The 24,495-nt window shown below is 42.0% G+C and overlaps 1 protein-coding gene across 2 annotated transcripts; it reads left to right on the top strand.

The window, feature by feature from the left end:
* Nucleotides 1–916: 916 nt before the first annotated feature.
* Nucleotides 917–24,075, top strand: LOC139776605 (phospholipid-transporting ATPase VD). Of its 2 annotated transcripts, none has more exons than XM_071713381.1 (18): nucleotides 917–1,106; nucleotides 7,759–8,415; nucleotides 9,376–9,555; nucleotides 9,653–9,913; nucleotides 17,197–17,472; nucleotides 17,740–17,908; nucleotides 18,019–18,372; nucleotides 18,699–18,994; nucleotides 19,132–19,293; nucleotides 19,358–19,631; nucleotides 19,717–20,149; nucleotides 20,494–20,888; nucleotides 20,996–21,283; nucleotides 21,402–21,653; nucleotides 21,724–21,828; nucleotides 21,918–22,105; nucleotides 22,443–22,616; nucleotides 22,725–24,075. In XM_071713381.1, exons 2-18 carry the CDS (start codon nucleotides 7,769–7,771, stop codon nucleotides 22,774–22,776), a joined length of 4,506 nt encoding a protein of 1,501 aa, XP_071569482.1. In that variant the 5' UTR covers nucleotides 917–1,106; nucleotides 7,759–7,768; the 3' UTR covers nucleotides 22,777–24,075. The 2 variants fall into 2 exon arrangements, with proteins under 2 accessions (XP_071569482.1, XP_071569483.1); XM_071713382.1 differs by lacking the exon at nucleotides 917–1,106 and adding an exon at nucleotides 1,127–1,455.
* Nucleotides 24,076–24,495: the final 420 nt, after the last annotated feature.

Raw genomic sequence — 24,495 nt, 5'->3', positions numbered from 1 at the left:
GAAAAAGAAGGAATCTGCAGTTGTCACGATAACGAGTCTCTTTCTCGGCTAACGTGGGTGGGAAAGTGGGATAGGAAGAAAAGATTTATGATCTTGGCTTGTATAAAAATTTTATGACTCCCTTACTAATTAGTATTCAAGTTCATTATATCATAATTGTAATTGTTATTTAACGCTGAATGAATCTTTAAATAAAAATACAAATCTACTCGTCAATATACAAATTGACGAAATGGTATAATTTTTTAAAAATTTATTTGTGGAGAAAAGGGGGGCGTTTGTTGAATTTTCTGAAACGTATATTAATTACTGATTTAATAATAAATTTAAACTAATTAGTGTTACGTGCAGAATTATAAATTTTAATTGCAAAGGATAACAACGGTACAACTGCAAATCTACGAGCAACTGACAAAATTATGATTTATTTTTTAAATTATTTACGGAAAGAAGGCGTTTGTTGAATTTACAAATCTACGAGCAACTGGTGAAACGATATGATTTAAAAAGATTTATTTATGGGAAAAGAGCATTTGTGTTGAATTTTCCGAAACGTATATTAATTACCTATTTAATAATAAATTAAAACCAATTAGTATTGCGTGTAGAATTATAATTTTTAATTGTATAAAAACAAAGAACAAGCGACTAACTTGTCAAGATAATAAACGGCGGATCGACTCCAACCAATTAGATTCTGAATTGACTGTCGCTTCTGCAGAACGCGCCTTGCGGTTCTAGTGACATTTCGCGCTCACGCGCAGCTTCTAGGGACCTCGCCTTACATCTCTGCGATCTCGCTAGATGCCGCCAACTTCGCGGTAAACCGCGAGTTCCGTAATCGCGGCAATCGCGGCGCATTGGTCGGTCGTCGGTTCCGGAGTAATCGCACAATCGCAGCACTGTTCCGGAGTCGGACGTCGGACCGGTCGGACGTCGGACGTCAGTTCGTCAGTACTCAGTATGTGCACGGCGACGGGGTGGAGTGGACGCTTTCGTCGGTCGTCGAGGACCGTCGAGCGTATCTGAGCAACGTCTGGCAACGCGATCGCGCTTATCGGTCGCGGCGAATCGGCCGCGATAACGCGCTCGCGAAACGAGTCGAGGTGAGTTTGTTGATGCGTGAATTTTGAAAACGGCAAGACAGAGAAAAAGAGATAAAGAAAGAGAGAGTGAGAGAGAGAGAGAAAATACGAAAATTCGCGCGTACCCGATGCATTCGCCGATCGCGGCTCCGCGGAGAGGAGATCGCGGATATGTCAGGTCGATTTTTCCGCCAGGTGTTTACCGTACGTGAATCGTGATTCATTCTCCTCGCCGCGGACTTTCCCGACGCGTGCGTGCGCGCGCGCGCGCGCGCGCAGGGAGAGATGTGAGCTTCGACGAATTCGGGGCGAGACGCCAGCCGCTTTCAACGAGGCCACGTGGACCACGTCGGGAGGCAGGAGGAAAAATGTGAGATCTCCCTCCTCCTCTCTCTCTCTCCCTCTTTCTTTTTGACCCTTCCGCGCGTTACGCGGCCGATCGCGGGCGCAAGCGCGCGTAAACTTTTTCCTCGTTCCCTCCTTGGAACGACATCCTTCCTCATGGGAAAGTCAGGCCGCGTTTATGGAACCACCGGTTTTCGACCATTTTCCCCGCGATCGATCGCGCGATTTTGCTACGGGATTTTGTCCCAAATCGGGACGTGAGTCGTCTTAATTAACACGTCATATGGTCCGATTTGGGACATGCGTGTTGTTTCGTTGTTTGGGATAAACTCCGATTTTGGAAAGATCGCGGTCGACGAAATCTCGTCGACGAGAGACGATGCGGTTTTTAAACCGTGAGAAGTATGAAGGTGAAAGGTTTTTAAGAGAATTGTGCGATGGACCTAGCTAGGATTACGCCAGATCATCAGATTTTGTAATAGAAAGCAAGGATACATTGAGAAAGAACTTGACGCGCTTTTGGGCTCTAAAACCCGGTTGCACCAACCCGGTCGCATAATATTTAAGCTAATAACTTAGCTTAACTCACTCTTCCTCTCTAACTGTCCCCTTAAAAAGAATAAGTTATAAGCTAAGGTTAAATATTATGCGACGTTGATGCAACTTAATAGCGTTTTTCACTGGCAGAACTAGTGCGAACTCAGTGCACATTAAAAAGCCGTTGTACACTGATTTAATCTTTAATATTTAAAGTAAAATGCAAATATTTTGATTGATAAAATGCCCAATACATATTTTACCAAACAGTACAATAAAGAATATTGAGGCTTTCGTGACTTAACCCGTTTATATTAAACATACACTTTACGTTGATTTGTGTACGACGGCTTTATGTGCACTGAGTGCGCACCAGTTCTGCCAAAGAAAAACGCTATAAGTTATTTCCTTTAAATCTCGTGGGATTTAAATGTACCTACGGTGAATCGGTTGCGACGCGCACGCGACTGAAAAGGCACAAACGCGGCAGGGAAAAGCTTACAGTTCGCAACGTCGTAAAGTAACGGTTAATTCGCTTGAATGCAATCGCGTAAAATTGCCTCGATTCTTAGCGAGAAGGCGTTCTTTCGCTGATGACTCGATCCTGATGATCCTACGTTACTCATCAAAAGCAATTCCTAAAAGATCTTTCGGCAATTTTGTCCAAAATCGGCACGTAAGACTTACTCTTAAAGATGTATTAAAGACATCTAAGACCTTTTATGATATAAGGTAAACGTACGAATGCCAGGACACCTTTATCATTTTAGTTTTTAAATAAGTATAACGCGATTAAAAATCAAAGACAAAAATATAATACAAGAAAAATATTTTTATCTTTGATTCTTTGGTTTTAATTCGCGTTATACTTATTTAAAAACTAAAATGATAAAAATGTCAAGACATAGGTACGTGTCCAGGCATTGGTACATTTACCTTAATGTCTAAAAAGACATTATATCCCGATTTTGGACACGGTACTGTCTGGATTGCTATGTAATTTAAAAGCGCAAGTATAATAATGACGTAACATTATTTACAATATACAGTATCTAATGCAATGAAATGAAAGATGATCGTGTAAGAAATACGATAAAATAACACGATGTAAGGATGATGAAAGAATAACGCACACAATATAAGATTGTGATAAATATGATACAGATTATTTTCCACTTTGCTGCCACTGGAGGACACTCGTTTAGCTCTGCACCCTTTTTTATTTCGTGACATTTGCTCCGCGTAAAAATGTCAGTCTTATTATTTCCCGAGAGACGTCCTCGTCGATTTATTTCGATGACGGGGCGTAACAATAATACACGCGAGTAATATTACACAACTCCGGCCGAAAAAGGAGATCGATCCTGTATAAAATTCCAGCGATTTTTTTTTTTCGAGAAACGTCATCTCGCTCGTAATATATTCCACGTTGCGTACATATGTTTCGAGGATTTGGCTAACGATAGCGCGCTTATCGCAACACGTTCGTTATCAGTCGACTGATTGAAACGAGTGTCGAAGAAATTTCCAATATTACCGGACAATGAGTCATATTGAACACTAATATAACTCGCCTTTAGCTTTAAACGGACGTTCATTCAAAATTAATAAACGTAGAAAGTAAGAATTACGAGGTTTAAACCTAACGACTATTAATTAAAACTTCTCGACAGTCATTAGCTTCATTTCGGTAGTACGTATGTTGTATAATACATCGAGTTTCCGGTAGTTATATTTCGCTTCAAAGCGCAAACGCAATTTAAGAAAATACGTTATTCCTGCTACGGGATATGTTTTAGGGATCCCATCTGGTTTCCGTTATGTTTTATATACAAGAGTGAGAGAGAGAGAGAGAGAGAGAGAGAGAGAGAGAGAGAGAGAGAGAGAGAGAGATTCTGTTACACTCGTTGCGTTTATTTCAACGCTGATCAGAAAAGACACTCTTGCGTTAACTGGGGAAAACCGACGGGTAAATCTCCTCATATCATCACATTAAATATCGCGAAGCGAATATCAAACTTGCGAAAAAATAAACAAACTCGTGAGCCATTTCTCGGATCTTTGATCTAATTCGAAACGATTTTGCCAACTTCCGTCGAAATTCTTTGATAATTTAAATTTTTTTCTGAGAAAATGACTTTTCGATGTTTCTCCTTTGAGGAAGAATCTTCAAACGAGGAACTTCAAAACGTTATTTTCTCAGAGAAATTTAGACTATCTAAAAAGTTCCGTTAATCATTAATGCCTCTTCCAAAGCGTTCGAGATTATCAGAAAAAGCTGAAGCATCTTGAAAGGATTTAAATGCTGCGGAGAATCTTGATCGATGCGTAGATATATCGACAATGGATGTATTGTTTGAGATAAGCGGTACCCCTTTGACGATACGGTTTCGAAAAGTTAATCTCGGATAATCAGCAGACGATGGATGAGCCTCGGACGATCGACCGGAGGTGATATCGCAATTTTCTTTAATAATAATCGCTCCAATCGTCCTAACGACAGCGAACGACGGCGCGATAAAGCGTAAGGTAAAAGAGGCGCTCGCGAGTAAACGGGTGACCCAATTTAATAGCCGCTCGATTTTTTTCTACCCTTGATACTTCGTTTACATTCGGCCGGTAGCGATTTACCGAGAGAAGGGTGCCCCGCGCCATGCACATCACATCGATCGCGCACACCGGAATCTCTCGTTCATCGCGCGTCGCACGCACACGCGATCGCGCGATTGCGCTCATGCTCATTAGCGCATGCACGCGTGTATAATACGCACGATGCAACGACATACCGTGAACACATATCCCCCGCCCCCGCGCTCCTTCCAACGCGAATTACATATTACCGGCCGCGTCCGAGCGCAAATTAAAGCTCCGGTAAACAAAAGCAATGGAAGCGGGGTGCTGCTACTCTTAAAAAAAAGAAAAAAATTTCCCTGAAATATACTTTCAGATAAAATTGATTAATTCAACTAATGTTTAGTTAAACTAACTAAAATGTTTAGTTGAACGTATCGGACTAAATTTTTTCGGATTAACAAATTTTTTTTCAGTGTATTTTTAATCGTGAAAAGTTTTAACCTTTTATTATACTATACTTTATTATCATCATACTATATATTGAGATAAATATCTTTACATTTACACAGCACATTTTGATATAACACTGCTTCGTGTAAGAAAATATTAGAGCTGCTTGAAAGATAGATGATCAGGATAAAGATCAACGGTTAGCAGGAAATTGTCCAAGTTCGGAATAAACAATATCTCTTCTATCATTAATTGAAGACATTTCTCTCTCTCTCTCCCCCACTCTCGATATACGTTTCTTACACGTATCTACAAGCTCATCAGACGCATTAATTTAAATGCTGTTCTTGTGTCGCGCTGCAGTTGTTCAAATCGAAGTTCGAGATATTCGAGAGATATTTAACGTCAATAAGAAATTAGAGAAAAAAATGGAGTAGATCCTTTGTGCTAAAATCGCGGTATCGATCGCTTATCGGAATTATATCGGCAAATATATCAGATAAATGTATTTTTATATCAGTCACGCAAATGAACGATAAGCTTTGGCAATACTTTTCATATACGGGGTGTGCCTATCTGACTAATTTCATTTTCTCCTCATGGCGAATATTGCACGCGAGCTGCGGACGTGTCCTTCGAAGAGTACTATACTTCGATTAGTTTTGAGTGGGAGAGGTTAATCTCTGGATGCCGTACTGATTTCGAAATAGTGTCTGAAAATAACGCGGTATTTCTGAGAACGCACTAAGTTCCTGCTTCTCGCGAACTTTGGGGCGAAAGATTTTCACTCTGACTGATGCACTCGCTACATTTTTTGCAAAGATGGTTTACTTTGGTTATCTGCACAGGATATCCGATAGGCGTTCCCTAGCACATGGCGCTTTCCACGATCCGCATTGTATCGAGGGGCCTCGTATCTTTTTTGAGCGATAAGAGTGCGAAATTGTGCTTAATCTTCTAATGCTACTGGCAAACCATAAATCTTAGCAGCTGTTTTTGGATTTTGTTTCTAACTTTCTATCGAATAGAAAAATAAATCAATAAGTGATTTTAAAGCCCGTTTTGCACTTGTTTTTTTACTAAGCTGCGACATTATCAGACATTCTCATAGAGTTGCCCCCCCCCCCCAATTATGGAAATTACACCAAATATTGTCGTATCGCATTGCTACTAAAGCAGGCGGGTATCTATGAATGATAAATGTAATCTAGAAGGAATAGATGTAGAAGAATGTCTAGCCGATAAGGTCAATTTAAATAATTATTAATACAGATTCGACGAATGTGCGACATATGGATCCATGACATTTGATTATGATACATGAGAATGTGCAAACGGTGACGTATGTTCGAGCGGATGTCATAATGTGCCAATTTTCCACGTTTATTTTTAACGAACGCTATTAATGGCTATTAACGTTTTTACATGTTCACGCCGATATAGAAAGCTTAGATAAAATTTTATTATCACTTTCATACTAAACCCGGTATCGAACGTCAATGTCGTCTAAAATAATATTCATTCTCTTTATAAAAATAATAAAAATATAAAATATATTTAAAAAATAATTTTTGTATACACCAATACTTGAAAAATATATTTAAAAAATTACTTAATTAATTCCGACGTCATCTTTAATTTGTCTAAATGTTAATTTTTTCTTCCGCAGCAACGTGTCGCAATATTAAATTCAGTATAAAATCGTACCGATTGCGTCAAATTCATATTTGCGTTTTCTGTTTTGAAGGTACACACGGCGATGCACGTACGATTATTATTCAGAATACATAAGCGCGAATGATTCGTCAGTTGCGGAAATAAGCAAACGCCTGTCGAGAAGAATAATAACGAACGAACGAACTTCCAATCGAACGGTTTGCGCTCAAAAAGCGTACCGAGGACGTACTATCGGAGCGAGGACGCGAAGACGAATTATCTTTCTAGCATGATTGAAGAAGATTGAATTCCTTGCTATCGTATCGAATGTACAATTCTGATTACGATACAATTTCACCTATTGCTGCGGATGAAGGTGCGGTGAAATATTACATCGCGGGTTAGACCATGCAATCGATTATCAGATGCAATAATCTTTCGCATGAAAGTCCAGCATTCTAGTTAACAATGTCAATGATATGCTACTGTTTATCGGTAGTTCGATAATAGAACCTAGAAACTATGCATGCAAGTTTTAAATTCTAAATATTGCAAGATGCTTCAGAACTGAAATTTAATTCTCAAGGATATCTTATCTCAGTATTAGCAACACTGTTAAATGTTATAGGATGAAATTTAAACCAATACCTTGAGTTAAACGACATTTTGTTATTTTTAACTATCATGTGTATCGAAATTTATTATTTCAACACAAAACAGTATTATTTTAACTCTATTGGGTTAGTTAAAATAATTACTTACAGGAATGGTTAAAAATGACTCTTTAGTATAATTCGAATTTAACAGTGAATGTTTTAAAAAAACTTAATAAATTCACAACAATTATAATTTAAAATATATGAAAAGTCTTTATAATTTTTAGTAAAAAATAAAACATTATCTACATTTGATTTCATAATCGTTGTCCCCCCATTGAAAATCTCTTCTCTGTTCGTTAATAATTATATTTATATAACAATAAATTAGGACTGTTCAAGACATGTATCACAAATCTTAAAATGATCAGTCAGTTCTTGCCATAAGCTGCAAACTTTAACTCTGCACTTATTGTTTCGCACAATCAACAAATTCCTTTTTCCGTATCGCGTAGATGTGCCAGCATGTCCGAGGACGACGCGCAGGAAGCAGCCAGCGAGGAGATCGAGAGACAGGGGTCTCTCTACGTGTTCCCGGGTGCGGGCCGCCCCAGCTGCGCAACGACGTCGTCATCGTCGTCGTCGATCTCGACGGCGCCTCTCCAGCCGCCGTCGCTTCCGCTGTCGTTCCTCCACGGTGGCTCGACCACGGCGAGCACGACAATGACGACGTCCAGCGTCACGACGACGATGACGAGCACGTCGAAAAACAGCAACGGCGACGAGGACGAGGACGCGGTAGAGGAAGTCGGTTCGCCGGCGAGGAGGCGAGCCGTCCCGAGGACGCACGCGAGATCGGCGAGCCACGGCGGTGTCCTGGCGGATGGCACGACCGGATGGCAGACCTACGGGTCCTTCCTGGGCCCGTTGACGACGGTGGGAAGCGCCACGTCCGCTGGTCGACCGTCGGCGTTGAAGAAGCCGGGTCACCAGAGAGCCTTCAGCCAGGGTCAGGTGGCGGACGTGACGCAGGGCCAATCAGCCGTAACGGGACACCACCGTGTCGGCTCCAGAACGGACTTTATCCTGCCGCCAGGCCACAGGGAGGACGGCAGGCCGCCCACTGCCGGCAGGATGCCTTCCTTTCGCGGCCATTCCCGCCAAGCGTCCAGGTACGAAGCGAGAAAATATGATTTATCGCCGCTCCGAGTGATAAAGATTATCGGGGAACGGAATAACATTGCACTAACAATAGATAGATAGCAGTCTAGGGAAAGTTACACGTAAAATTTAAAGATAAGATCTATTTAATCGATCAACGCTTTCCCTCGAAAAACGATACAAGTCTGATTGCCAGTAACAAATATAAATCTTGAAAGCTTTTGAGATTAGGCTTTATAACACGAAAAAAGAGACAAGAACTTTTATTTATAACTTGCCGTAATACAGAGATGTTTGAACAAATATTGGGTTTAGTAAAAAAAAAGTATAGTCAAAATTATATATATCGAATTATACAGGGTGTTCTAAAAAAGGGGGGCCAAAATTTAGGGAGATATTCCTCACACCTAAAGGATGAAAAAATGTTATATGAACATGGGTGCGGAAACGCTTTATTCAGGAGTTGTGTTGAACATACTGTTGACTTACACAATTACTTACACAAGAAACAATTTAAGATTAATCATTGTGGACGACAATCGTTTAATCAGTAGGTTTATTTACATTTGTTTTTAGTTGTTAATCTTAAATTGTTTCTTGTGTAAGTAATTGTGTAAGTCAACAGTATGTTCAACACAACTCCTGAATAAAGCGTTTCCGCACCCATGTTCATATAACATTTTTTCATCCTTTAGGTGTGAGGAATATCTCCCTAAATTTTGGCCCCCCTTTTTTAGAACACCCTGTATATATCGATTATTTTCAAAATATATTCGCGATTTATATTTTTCATCGATAGTATTAATCCAATCGTTTCGTTATAAAATCCGTCAATTACTTAATAAAGTTATAAATTTAGTAAACGCGTGACCCTATGGAGTTGCGATATTTTTTTCGCAAGGCGATATTTGATACCCAGTTCGTAGAAAACAGGGTGTTAAAGGCGCAAACTTCGCCGCGACTGTTTGCAGATCGGAGTCTATCTATACGATAAGACGTAGCGTCGCGCCTCCATGGTGGAGGAGACTATGGGCCCATTGTTTCGGCCCGCTGCCAGAGGAACCCCGTTTAAGAACAATAGTGCCGAATCACTTAGTCCCCCCGAAGACCCCGAAGAGTCAGCATCCCAATGGGGGTAGGATGGACAACAGGTGAGAACAAATAACGAGGAGGACGTGTCTTGTCTATGATCCATTCGAACGTTGTCTTACACGTGATGCATCTTGCGCGCGCTCGTTTCTTCTTCAGGGTACGCACAACGAAGTACACGGCGCTGAGCTTCCTACCTCGTAACCTGCTAGAGCAGTTCCACCGCGTGGCCAATCTGTACTTCATCTTCATCGTGCTGCTCAACTGGGTGCCGGCCATAAACGCGTTCGGCAAGGAGATCGCGATGATCCCCGTGGTATTCGTTCTGGGTGTCACGGCGCTTAAGGACTTCTTCGAAGATCGCCGGCGGCTCGGCAGTGACCGGCGTGTGAACAATTCCACCTGCCGCGTCTACGTTAGGTGAGTACAACATTGCAGCCGTGTGTACGCATAGCGAAGATATATAGCGTACGGCTCGTCTACGACCGGCCCCCTTCTCTCCCCCTCGGAAACTCCGCGGGAAAATAATGATGTGTAGAGTTGACTCAAGTTTTACAAGTATCGCAAAAAAATGCCGATATAATGTTACACGTCTATTTGTGAATTATATATGGAGTTCAGAAAGTAAGAAACGTTAAGGAATCGAGCGACGAAATGCGTAGAACGATAATGTGTCCATTACTGTAGCAAAACTACAAAGATATTAGAAGAACAAAATCTGAATAATGATGTAATAATAACTAAGCACACCGAAAGTTCCGGTTTTACGTCTAATAACGAAATATTATTCTACCGCTATGTATTATGCACGGGAAGCTTCAAACGGATAAGAAGTTGAACAAGGACATTTAATGTTTCAACCGGCCTATCGGCCTTGCGCTCGTTTATCCTTGCCTGTACTGCCGACGCGAGCCGTCACTTCACGTTAGAATCCTTGCGGCAACGAAATCCGATAGATCGATTCCAATGAGACCGACAATTCCAGATATGTAGGTCACGTACACGCGAGCGCGAACACGCGCGAGCGAGCGGTCGGCGTGCATTGCGGTCGAACATGGTGAAGAAAGTGTCCCGTACCGTTCTTTTTCCATCAAGACCCCGCGGCACCACGCACGTCCGTATCGCGACGCGCGATACGATGGACGTTCTAATTCGTTCGCTTCGTGTCAACGTTGTTTACGTTTAATGCCGATCGACGTGCCGCGCAAAAGCTCGGCTACAACGGGATTGTTATCGAACGAAGCGAACAAATTAGAAGGTTTTGGCATTAAACGGTTTGGACGGCGTGCGATTTGGATAACGCATATCGTGCATTGATGCGCGCGGTATGCATCGTATTTCCGTATTTGTCATTCGTCGTTCGAGTCCGAGCACGTGCACTCATTTCGCCGCTTATATGCATCCGAAATGTCCGGCAAACGATCGCGCCGCGAAAGCAGAGAGTTGTTGCACACGCGATCGAATCAGATAGGATTCGCCACGGCTGGCCGATACGCTTGCGCCGATAAACGCGTATGTACGCATGCCACGTGGTCGGTTGTGCAGCGCAACGCGAGGACGGCTTGGATTACATAGCCGAACGAAGGGGGTAACGAACTCCGAAATGCTCGTCTCGTGACTTGCAACAATTTCGGGGATGGTAACGAGGCCTATTAATGCTAATTTGAATCCTCTACTGATGTCGAGACGAAGAGTTCCGCGATTTGTGTTTTTCATAGTTTTAACAGAGGCAATTTAATTAACGAGTAATTAGGTGCAGAGCGGTGTAGAGATTATTGCCATGCGACCACTTCGACTACTTAAGAAGACGCTTATGGGACAGCGGAAGAGAATAAGCGCACTGAAAATAGAATCTGGTTGAATTAATTGGACGTCTGGTGAAAAATGAACGAACCAGATTCTTCCAATTAATGCAACCAGAATTCTAATTATGCAACCAGAATTCCTATTAATTCAACCAAATTCTGGTAGATTCAAACCAATATTTTCTAGTGGAAAATGAACAATCCAATTTTTTTTTTCAGTGGCTTACAAATTTATCTCGATCATTTATATCGATCTAAATTGAGGAAAGATTGAGATTCTCGAAAAATATTGTAAGAAAATAGAAATAATTTCTTTCTGTGAGTGAAATAATATTTCTATTCCACATCTGTGAATTCGCGTGAAAACCAGCGGTGGGTTTTCCGTTTCGTGTAATTGCAAAATTGCGTTTAGTTGCAGTTAGTTGGCCTGCCTAATCGTTCGCACATCAGTTTCGATCGCTTGTGCAAACGTGGGCAGTTTCGTGATCGTCACGAACCCTCGTTCATAATGCAGCGTAATCGGAAAATTGATCGATGACCTGGCAATTCCGATACGATGCCTCTCCGGATTTCGCTGGACGACCTTGCCCTTCGACGAGTCTCGTCACACGTCGATTCCTCTTCAACATTAATTCGCTGCATTCCCGATCACGCTCGCGATACAAAATCGTTCTATAATTCGTACGGCAGTCTTTGATTTCGGTGCCCGATATCTCAGGATATCGTGACGATTGTGATAAAAGGAATCACATCATCGTGATAATGATAAAATATTATCATTATATCTTTACTCATCGACGCAGAAGAAAATATAATAAATATCTAATCGCTACACCTGGGGCGATTATTACGCAGATCTCTGATATAAGCGCGACGCACTACCTGCCGATGCATTCGCATGTTCCCTATCGGAAAGGACGATCGATTCAAAATTACGCTGTCGGCGACGGCGATTCTCTTCGAGTCGTGACTACACGCGCTCGCTAATCGCTTCAAATCTAGCGTTTTCTATATAAACCCAACGTATCCGCATAATAGTGCGAGCGACTCCGCCCGCGCTCTCTCTCTCTCTCTCTTTCTCTCTCTCTCTCTCTTTTCCTCTTACACTCACGGCCAGGTCGATTCTGATCCATCTCGTGCGCCGAAGGCCTTGACATTCGCATTTATTGCCATTACCCCTTTTTATCTCGTCTCACGGCGCGTGCCTTACAATCTGTCGATTCCGCTTGTTACAGTCTACCCGCGACATATTTTTATTGTAATTGCGCGCCTCTGCGAGCCATATGTTGACATTTTTTCGGGAATGCATATCCAAATGTGTGCATGCAACTGTGGTGAAAACTTGTGGAACTTTTGTAAGTCACGAGATCAACTTTTTCTTATTTTAGTTTGTATAATAGCTGGATTAAATAATTTAATATGGAATCTACTTTCTTTCCTCGTTCGCGTGGCTTATTCTTCATTTTTAGCAACAGAGTGTATAATTATTTGTTGCACGGCGCAGCAGCTGAGCGAAAGCGCTACTTAACCCTTAGCTGGCACACTTCACCAGAATCACATAGCTGGCACACTGGGGTCGTTTCAGACCCCACCACTAAAATGCTCGCTGCAAGAAAACTACTGATTTTTTTTACTTAAAAAAATTCCAAGATAGTCTTCGAATGTTGTTTTAACAAATGTCATAGATTATTTTGATAAAATGTAATAGTAAGTATGAAAAAAATTGGAGAACGTAAAAAAAACGAAAAAATGACTGTTTTTACTCAAAAATTTATAACTTATATTTTAACTCTTCCATTTTTTAGTACCATTTTCGTATTATAGGGGAGCTTAAATTAGAGCTGAACTAGGCTGGGGCGTTTAATACCCCACAGTGCCAGCTAAGAGTTAATCTACATATACTTATTGTTAGTTCAATTCCTAATTATTTATTTTTACCAGATTTATCTATAAATCTCAATAAACGCTTTATTTTATCCTATTTTATAAATTAAAATGTCCACGAATCGAGGAACATAAAATTTTTCCGATAAAAAAAAATGGTAGTAAAAGACTTAACAAAAGTCTTCCTTTGACCTTTGATTTATAATCGTTCAATTGAACTTATCGTGAGCTATCAAAATCAGTCTGGAACGCCGTTAAAATCTTAAGTAAAACAAAAGTTTGTCCAGCCGTATCGGAACAAATGTAAGTGTCGCGTGTGCGAGCCGCTCTAATCATCGCACTTGCCTCGCCTATTTGACACCGATTGCTCGAAACCTACAGCTATTGACCTTCGTCGATATAGTTTCGTTGTTGTGGCGACCGCCGGACATGCCATTGCGTTAAAACTTCTCCTAAATCCGAAGCCGTAAGACCGCCTACTCAAAATCCCACTTTAGAAACCTTCTTCCGCGCGAGAGAATCGCGCGAGGAAACCGATATACCTTTCGCAACGCAAATAACTTTTAAACGTTATTCAATACGGTTCTTCCATTACGGTGTTACGACGTAACAAATTTTGTCCACGGGGGTCTAGCTAAATCTGGGCCAATAAAATCCGGCCAATCGAGACGGGAAGACACATGCCCAGCCCTTTTTTTCCTCTTGCAAAGCTTCGCGAGTGCCGTTAAACCGGCGAGTGATATCATCGGTTACGTCATTCGATGCGGGTGTAAACGTATATAATGCGTGGTGCTTGGATATCCTAACTATATCGTTTCTCTGAAATGCGTTCGAGGTCCTGAAATATCGACGAGCTACCAGCAAATCCATATATAGATATTTCGTGGGAAGCTTCTGACACAAACAATTCAGCGTAAAAGGCGTAATTATGTTTGACTAATAAAAATATTTTAACTGCAAATAATTTTCCTCGTTTTCTAACGTATTTGATGAAACAATATGCTGAATATGCAGACTTCTCAGATTACTTCCATTTAATCAGAGAATGGATTTTTTAAATACAAATATCCTGAAACTCACCCAACAAGAATGGAGAAATGGAGTAATTAATTAATTTTTCTCGCTGCAGATAGCTCAATCCCGAGCCGAAACGTACGAATGTATATTACACTGGGAATAAATCAGTGATTCTGTTCATTTACGCACCGATAACTGCGTCTGACTCTCATAGCCATCCTTTTATCAATTTACAAATATCTTGTTTCCCTTTATTAAGCTTTATGATTGTTAAATCACACGTTTTTAGCTTTTATTCAATTTTAAATAGATTGTAATTTAATGGTTTTCAATTTGAAAGATTGTTTGTAAAACTGTTTAAGTGTGGATATCAAAAATACGTAACAAAATTATTTCTAAATGAAAATTAATTTGAAATAAAATAATGAACTTGCCACTGTGTGTGTATAGATAAATATAGAATAAAATTTTGTAAGCGTTCCGTTGTTCTCTCGCGATGTTAAAGTCGTAATCATTTGAAGGCTAAGTCGAAACATAATGTCAAGAGAATGTCATACAAAAGAGAGAATGCTAATTACAAGTCGAAAAGTCTAAGGCCGGTATTCACAGTCAGATCTTATTTCAAGACTGTCTTAAGTAATATCTTAAGATGCTAATACGGCTCTGTGATTGGTTAATGACATCTTAAGATTGTACTTAAGACGGTCTTAAATATAAGAACCGACTCTGAATACCGGCCTTAAGATTTCCGTCTGGAAATAACGTGAAGAAAGATACAAGTTCCGTGAATTTTGATAAGCGTAAAATACGTATAACTGCTAAGTTTTCCTTGACTTGTTATCTCATACAAAATTATGGCATGCGGTTAAAAATTATTATCCTGAAATTATTATGCGGCCAGCGATAACAAACGCGGTGCCAACGTACGCGGTGTGCTTGATCGACTGAATGTAACTAAAAAAGAAAAAGAATACTGTGTGCTTAAGAAAATTAACAACCTCTTATTTCAGAAATTGCTAAACAACAAATAATCATGACAAATTAATCGTTTCGCTTTAATATGGCATGCCGAGAAACGCAGTTACGTTGCTTACGTAATGCCACCGTGCCGTGCAAAAAAAAAACCTGTATTTTACCGGCCTATGTTCAGTGGACATTGTTTTTTTGCAACATTGTGTTATATTCGCGGACGAATTACATAGAATTCATTAGATTTCTCGCATTATACATGTATATAGCAATGATTATAACATTAGGCAGGGTGTTGCGTACGTAATTGCAAATTAGCTCATGCATTATTACGTGTATAACTAGCGCTATATGTAGTCAAATGTCCCCGTCGCTCCTGCGCAGGATACAACGATACAACGATACAACGATACAACGATACAAATCCGCGACAAAAAGCTCGCTTCATCGTGACATCGATGCGATGCGCGATGCATAATGTATGCATTTACAATGATTTACGTTTTACACTAAACGAGGCGAAAAAGCGAGCGGCACAAAGGCAAGAATTGCTGTCTCTCTTTTCTTCCATTATCCTCCAAGGCGCGAACAAAGGAATTTGCATCATTTAGTCTCGTCTAATAAGACGGCCTTGCAAAGACAAACGATATTCTCTCGTTCTCGAAATGAAATCCCGCTCCCATTCACCAATCCACTCGTGTGAATCCACCGCGTTCAAATGTCGAGAGATGATATCGTTTGGCTGCGCGAGAGGACCCGCCACCCGCCGTTTCTCGAAGGTCGTCTCCGATGATCGTCCAGTCGTCGTCTCAATTTCGTTCCGATTAAACGAGAATGGACGTGACGATAGTGGGGTATTCTAGACTGTACAACCTTGGATACCGCCGCTCCATGTGGTTCAATTAAATATCGTCAACCGGCCGGTTTCGTCATACTCGGAGAGTACTCGAGAGAGATGAATCTTTCCTGAATTAGTCACGCAAGGTCGCCTCCTAGGCCTGTCGCGATTCCACGCCGAGCAGAGAATTAGGAGAGTAATAAGAAATTATATTTTCATGAGGCTCTTTCCCAACTCGGGTTTCGTTCCACGTATTAATATTTCGTGGATCAATCCTTGGTTTAGTTATTAGGTATAGAAAGTCGATTAAGAGTATGTTTCCTAAACCATATTTTTGTGAACGATATTCGCTTAATATTCGACATGTTGTACCGTTAAAAAATTGCCAATATCAAGTTGAAAGAAAGAAAGAAAAAGGAAATGTGGTTGGAAATTAACAAAAAAGAATTTTTTTGTTATTTTTTTCAATTTTTCCTTCGTACCGTTCATTATTCACGATGATTCACCAATTTTCCGTTTCGATAGGCGCGCGAATAGTAATTACTTATTACATATGTCTCGCTGTGCAAATGTCGTTTCTATCTTAACAAACATTTGCATTCGAAGCCGTGTGCAATGTCTATTTTTGCGGTGACGACAGCAGGGTAGCCTTACGAGTTCTTTTATGCAATACAAGGATTTGTCGATCGCCGCCTTCGTCAACCCGTTAAGTAAGATGTTTATATATAATTTCACTCGTCGGCTCAATTTCTCTTCCATGCGAGAGAAATAGATATTTAAGTCTTATTTGAACCTAATAACGGGATAACATATGAAAGTTATTTAATTAATTTAGCGAGGACAGAGCATACTGACACGATACGCATATTTCACATGTGATAAGTCCAGCTTATTAAATGAAACAGACTGTCCTCTATTAGAGAAATGTTAACAGTCTCTTAGTCATGGAGCGTACAATCAGATCTTTATTACGAAACCGCGAAATGCAATTTGCGTAATTGCGAACGGTGAAATTAAGAAACGTCGCAGATGCAGAGGTAATTTATTTATCGCGCAAACTTTTTAATTGTATCATTATTTAATTATTCGTCACGATCACGCAATTACGTGTTTCCCGTGTTATCCAAATAACGCTTAAAACTAGCGCCATACAGTGTTTCTTGACGAGATTTCTCGCGATTTCGTTGTAGCGAGGGCGACAGATACATGAAGGTAGCGTGGAAGGATGTCAAGGTGGGTGACCTGGTTCACCTTTCGAACAACGAACTGGTACCGGCCGATCTCTTGCTTCTGCGAAGCAGCGATCCTCAGGGATTAGCTTACCTCGATACGTGCAACCTCGACGGCGAATCGAATCTGAAGCAGCGCCAGGTTGTCCGGGGTTTTCTCGATCTGCAGGATACCTTCCAGCCTTCCAAGTTCCGATCGGTAGTCGAGGTCGATCAGCCAAGTACTAGAATATATAGGTAAATTGCCCGAATTATTCGTCGTGTCCGATGTATTAAAATTAGAAACTATTTCTATTATTTTGAAGAAATTTTTTTAAGGCTTTTCTAGGCTAGAGTCATTCTAAAAATCTAACCGTTTTTGTCTGTTACATCTTTAACGTGAATTTTTGATTCGATGTTTTTATAATTTGTCTGAGAAACGCGCGATGCCGTTTATCGCCGTGATAACGTTTAGACGGAATTAACCAGATTACCAGAGTGATCCCACTGGCGCGTTTGTTATAGGTTTCACGGCGCCGTGATGCACCCGAACGGCGGCAGGGTGCCCGTGTCCACGGAAAATCTTTTACTCAGGGAATGCGTCTTGAAGAACACCGACTTCGTCGAGGGCATAGTCATATACGCCGGTCACGAGACCAAGGCGTTGCTGAATAACGGCGGACCCAGGTACAAGGTAAATGCCCAAGGAACTGAATATCTAACTTCGGGATAATCCAAGTGACTGAATAAATAATGTACATTGGAGGAATGCCTTTCTGAGATGCCACGCGCGTGTGATTTCAGCGTTCTCGCCTGGAGAGATTCATGAACAGGGACGTGAAATGGTGCGTGGTGATACTGATGGTGCTGTGCGTGATCGGCGCGTTCGGTTGCCGATTCTGGCTGTCAGCGTACACGGGTCTGGCGGCGGTGCCGTTTCTGCCGGTGCCGCACGAGCCGATCTACGAGAGCTTACTGACCTTCCTGACGTTCGTCATAATATTCCAAGTGATGATACCGCTGAGCCTGTACGTGACGATCGAGATGGCGAAGGTGGGACAGGTGTACCACATCGGCCACGACCCGGCCCTCCACGACACGGAAACCGGCCGTAAGGCGGAGTGCCGCGCGCTGAATATCACGGAGGAACTAGGCCAAGTGAGTGCGGCTATTTATTATTAAACGAATTTGCGCGGAACGAATATTTTACGATCAATATTATGAAAATTCCTCCGAAAAAGTGAAAACATTTGTATCCTGAAATTAGTATTTCTTATTTTTATACATCAATTTAATTAAATTTAATATTTAAATGGTATGGTCGTTCTTTATAATTTTTAGCACTTCTCTACATTGTTTTCTTACTCATTGTTGCTATAAAATACTACATTGTTAGCCGAATACCATATTGTTAGCTATAAAAATTTCGCAAAGTAATGTACAATGTATGAGTATTACTTGGAATGTTATCATTTGAATGACAGATACAGTACGTCTTTTCCGACAAGACCGGCACCCTTACGGAGAACAAAATGCTATTTAGGAGATGCGCGGTAGGCGGCCAAGATTATTCGCACATAGGCGACAACGAGAATCTGCTTCCGTGCTCGCGGCTTAAAGAGGACCTGCTCATAGGTACATTTCGACATCGCTTACAGGAGTTTCTTATTGTCTTAGCCACGTGTAACACGGTTGTCGTAAATTCTCAACCGCATCACGATATTATGAACTCTAGCGGGGTCATCGAGGAACCTAAAAAAAACGGAACTGGTCCTACGAGGTTTGTATACGTTAGATCAATGAAGGATTGAAGAAAAATAAAACAGATTTGTCTCGTCTTTGATGAAAAAATTAGATTTACTGCCGCATTTATTATTTTTCTTCACGAAATTAATATCATGTTCCATTATTCGACAGAATAATGGAAACGGACGCGAGCTCTTTTCCGACTGTGAATTCTCCGCCAGTACCGCTATCTCCGAGCAACAGAGCTGTTCGCACCTTATCTCCAGTATCGCCAGTAATTAGCACGGCGAATACGTTCGACGATACTCCGAAGTTCCCGTTTAAAATTTCCAGGTTGGTATAACGCTCGGAGGTGCACAAGATAAAAAAGGTATTTAACCGAGCGATATCTTTGTAGGCCAAAGTTGCTGAACGTAACGTCGATACCGAGCCTGGGCATCGGACTGCTTGGACGGAAACCTTCGCCGGAGGGACAGAAGGGACGCAGCCCGGACGCGAAGAACGGCGACGAGTTGCTGCAAAGCCCGGCAATCTACGAGGCTGAGAGCCCGGACGAGCTGGCGCTGGTTCACGCGGCACGCGCTTACGACGTCAAGTTGGTGAAACGCACGCCCCGTAGCGCGATCGTATCCTTCCCGGACAACTCAACGCTCGCGTTCGAGATACTTCACGTAGGTGGTTACACGCGACGAGTCGCTCGCGAGAACATAAACGGCAGTATACGGTTCATCGTTATCGTTCTTCGAACGCTTGCAGGTACTGCCGTTCGACTCGAACAGGAAATGTATGTCAGTGCTGCTCAGACATCCTCACACCGGCGAGATAGTGCTGTACAGCAAGGGCGCTGACACGACGATGCTGCCGGCGCTCTCGTCGAACGACGAGAACGTCATCGCCTCGACGAGTATCCAACAGTATCTACAATCGTACGCGCGTCAAGGTTTGCGCACCCTGGTGATGGCGAAGAAAACGCTGACGGCGCAGGAGTACGAGACGTGGCGGCAGAAGCACGACGAGGCGGAATTGGCGACGGAGAATCGCGAGCGTCGCATACGCGACTCGTACGCGATGCTGGAGTCGCATCTGACGTTATTGGGTGTGACCGGGATCGAAGACAAGCTCCAAGCCGGCGTGCCCGAGACAATGGCCGCCCTAGTCGCCGCCGGGATCGTCGTGTGGGTTCTGACAGGTTCGTGGAAAATCGCTCACTCGCGAACAGGTGCGCAGCCGCACGGACAAACCGGTTTGACATCGGCAAGCACTATTTTTAGTGCGATCATCTTAGAGAGAGATAATGGAGGCGTTTCGCATTGAATCGCAAATGCATTTCCCCCACATAGCCAGCGTTTCATCTATCCATTATTACATAAATGTTGTTATATAAAGACGATGGATAAAAAAAATTACGGAGGCGAACGTATCGAAAGCCAATGAAAAGTAAACATCCCTCGGATGGAACCAGTCCGTGTTCTTGAGCGTAATTAGCGCGCGTTAATGCGAGTTCTACGTCATCCTGCACGTTTTCCGTTTCAGGGGACAAACCGGAGACCGCGGTGAACGTGGCGTACTCGGCGCAGCTCTTCTCGCCCGCCATGCAGCTGCTGCAGCTGCAGGCGAGATCGAAGTCTGTGGCCGAGGCGCTTATACACGGCTACCTGGAGTCAGCGCGCAAAGAGAACGTAAATAACGGTCATCCGCAGCCGGATATGATGGGCATCACGGATCCTGCCGGCATGTACAATCGCAACTCCGCCGAGAGAGACGCGCACAGAATTGGCAGCCCGTGGCCACGGCAACGCGCGCTTGTCGTGGACGGCAAAACGTTGACCGTGATCCTAGATCCGCGATCGGGCCTGATTGGACCGTTCCTCGAACTCACGAAAATGTGTTCCAGCGTCTTAGCCTGCCGCGCCACGCCGCTGCAAAAGGTAACGCGTTGACAATAGTATAATAACATTAAAACAGACTTTAGCCGCGAACTAATGACTAGAGCGATAACGCGAGGAAGAGTAATGTAATTTGTTTTACGTCGCAGGCATACATAGTCCGCATCGTTAAAAAGCAATTGGGAATGAGAACGCTGGCAATCGGCGACGGCGCGAACGACGTTAGCATGATACAGACCGCGGACGTGGGCGTCGGTATCTCGGGGCAAGAAGGCACGCAAGCGGTAATGGCAGCGGATTTCGCGATTTCTCGGTTTCCTATGCTCAGCCGGCTCCTCCTTCTACACGGGCACTGGTGTTACGATCGTCTCGCCAGAATGATTTTATATTTCTTTTACAAAAACGCCACCTTTGTCTTCCTCATATTCTGGTTTCAAGTAAGTATCGAATGATTGTAAAGAGAAAAACGTAAAACAGTTCCCTGAATGCAAAAATTTATCGATCCTTCAAGTAGAGATATTTATAATAATACGTTTTCCCTCTCTTCTCTTGCAGCTGTTTTGCGGCTTTTCCGGTGCCGTGATGATAGACCAAATATATTTAATGCTATACAACTTGCTGTTCACCTCGCTGCCGCCTCTCGCCTTGGGTATTTACGATCGAGTCGTCAAGGCTCGCGTGTTACTTTCAGCGCCGGAATTATATACGAGGGGACGCCTGGGACTAGTGTATCAGTCGCATTCGTTTTGGCTTACGATCATTGACGCTCTTTACCAAAGTGTCGTCATCTTTTTTATTACCAAAGAGGTTGGTACAACATTTTGGACTCGCTAGAAAAGATCGTCACGGTATACGATAAACACTCGTTATTTTTCAGGTTTATGACGATTCGATTATCGACATATGGGAATTCGGGACGACTATTATGTCAGCGTGTATCGTCGTTATGCTGGCTCATGCTGCTATAGAAACTAGATCTTGGGTAAGGAAGAAGAAATAAAGATTGTAACTACGTTAGAGAGAAGAGAAATATGTTGTCATGGGTATTATATGTAACGTTGTTTATTTCAGACTATAATCCATGTTGGTGCCATCTTCGGTTCTTTAGGCATTTTCTACGGATTTTGCCTATTTTACAATGCCGTTTGCGTCAATTGCATGGGCCTACCAGGGTCCTTTTGGATAATGGAAATGGCCTTTACACATTTCACGTACTGGCTGACAGTGGGACTTACTTCTGTTGTTGCCTTAATGCCTAGGTAAGCTTTCCTTATACAATTATAGTAATTGTATGAGCGATATTAATTCGAATCTGCAAAGACAAAACTGCCGGGTTCCCAGTTTTTTTGTATTTAATCGATTTGTAATTTAATTTCTTTTTTAATTCATTTATTCTAAACTCCATTTATAATCCCAAGTGAATATATGAGTGAATTATAATTATATTCAATATATTAATATACATAATTTTTAATTAAATTATGATTTCATATAAATCTGTGTGCTATTTCTTTGCTATCTCTTTGTCAATAAACTAATAATTCAGTTAATTTCAATAAATATCAAATTCAACAGCATTCTTTTTTATAATCACAGATTAGTATATAGGGCGATACAGTCCACTATCGCACCAGATGCTATGCACATTGTCTCGCGACGAATCGCTGCGAAAAGCGATAGTCAAGATCGTCGGCAGCGTAATAGCAGTCAAAGAGGCGAAGTCAACTTTATCGCTGGATGGTCGCGCTCCTCGCAACATGCTACTATCAGGTATATCGCCAGTTACACCCATCACTATCTAATGGCTCTAAATAATACCCATGAGTTCCACAGTGTTTGTTTTTCCGAGTATCATGTATCATTAATTATTCATTGCAGACCCGGCAGCTACAGAAGCAAAAGCAACGCTCTCACGACTATCGTCGCATGACAGAACACACAATCAGATAGAGATGAAGCGTGTCCATCTCATTAACCGACCAATCGCCGAAAAATAGGGAACAACTCTTCGCTGTTGCGATCCTCGAAAGCGTTCCTTCATCGATTAGAGGAGAATCTTCTGATCTCCGAAAGTCGTCTGCATTGACAATCCTGTCTAATAACTATATTAATTATTCCTGGTTGACGATTCCCTAGCCCCCTGTAGATCGTAGCTCTAATGATGTAGATACGAGAGGAAAGCTAGTTAACCATGGTTGGTGCTATCGGGCGTGAAAATTCGCGTTCGTTACTACCGAATCGTGTAATATAAATTATTAAAGAGAACGTCGAAACTTCGTCGTTCGAAATGCAATGCGCGTCATCGCTCGCCCGTAGGGGCGTCCCTCGTTGCCGATATCGCGATAACGCTAACGTTACATTGCCATTATCGAGCTGGAGTTATCGCGGCTGATTTAAAATCGAGTGGCCTTAAATCTTAGATCGTTCGTTGCATTTAATGGCTGTGACTTCTAGGGACCAAGACTGTGTGTGCTGTAACTGCATTGAGGCAGGCCGGAGATTCGAGTGAAAGTCTACGGCTGCGCTACTTCAAGTGTTTCCTCTTTATTTTTTTTTTTCTTCGACCTAGAACTTCACTCGAACGCGTATCCGCGACTTCTTCTTTCGAGCGGGCCGTGGAGGACCAACGTTAGAGACAGACGGACATGTATACCGAGTTCCAGCTCGTTCATATACCTTGGAAAATAAGTGTACAAAGATGTTGTATAAAGAGTGCAAAGTATATATGTGTGTACATATATGATATTCCGCGAGATATATTTTATAACCGCTGCGAGAAATAGATTTTATATATTAAAACCGATTTACTTTTTAAGTAAGTTTTTAGTTGTCGTTTTAAACGTCGCGTCATACATTCGTAAAGTAAATAGCGGGAAGCAGATGCGGACGCGTCTTAAATAACCCGTGACCACCGCGTCGAGCTTCTCCTATTTCCGGTCCGATCCGGAAGACCAACGGAATGCCTCATATAAATTATGTATGATGTATAAAGAGATACACACACGAGCTTTGTCATACCTACTGTTGTGTTACTACCTGTTGTAATATAGACAGAGAAAAATATTGCGAGATAACGATATAGAAATTTTAATTTGGATAATGCATATTGAATGTTATGCCGATAACACGCTGTTGTGCTATCTATAGTATTTTGATAATGATCGGATTATTGTTGTGTGCGTTTGACGATGTAAGGAGAGTATTAAAAAGCGAGAAATCAACCCGTCAACTCGTTTGCATTTTCGTTTCTGCTAACCCATCACCGTTTCATCGTCCCTGTAAACATTTAATCATCGCGTAACTAATGTACACGGGTGTAACGTATACTCGGTAGAATTTCACCCACCAACGAATTTAGCGGCTGAGTGAAAACAAACAAGAACATTTCTTCGCGTATACGTTTACAGTCCCCAGGGTGTACGGAGCTCGCCCACGCCGATTTTTTTAAATAAAAGCAGATGAAAGCTGAAAAGACGTCTATCAATAATCGAATATAGAAATTTTAAAGATAGAGAGATTTTGAAATATTTGCAATTTTAGAAATCTCGAGAACTGCGTGGGATTATTCGCGGGATTGATTTTACTTTATGTTCGCACGATCTCTCTCGGGATAATCGATAACGGTAAACGGAATTATACGCCGAGAAAG

The sequence above is a fragment of the Temnothorax nylanderi genome, unplaced genomic scaffold (genome assembly GCF_030848795.1).
Source record: "Temnothorax nylanderi isolate EJ_2023f unplaced genomic scaffold, tnyl_v1.0 TNYL_tig0123_pilon, whole genome shotgun sequence".
In the NCBI taxonomy this organism is placed as follows: Eukaryota; Metazoa; Arthropoda; class Insecta; order Hymenoptera; family Formicidae; genus Temnothorax; species Temnothorax nylanderi.
This window is presented reverse-complemented; position numbering and strand designations above follow the sequence as displayed.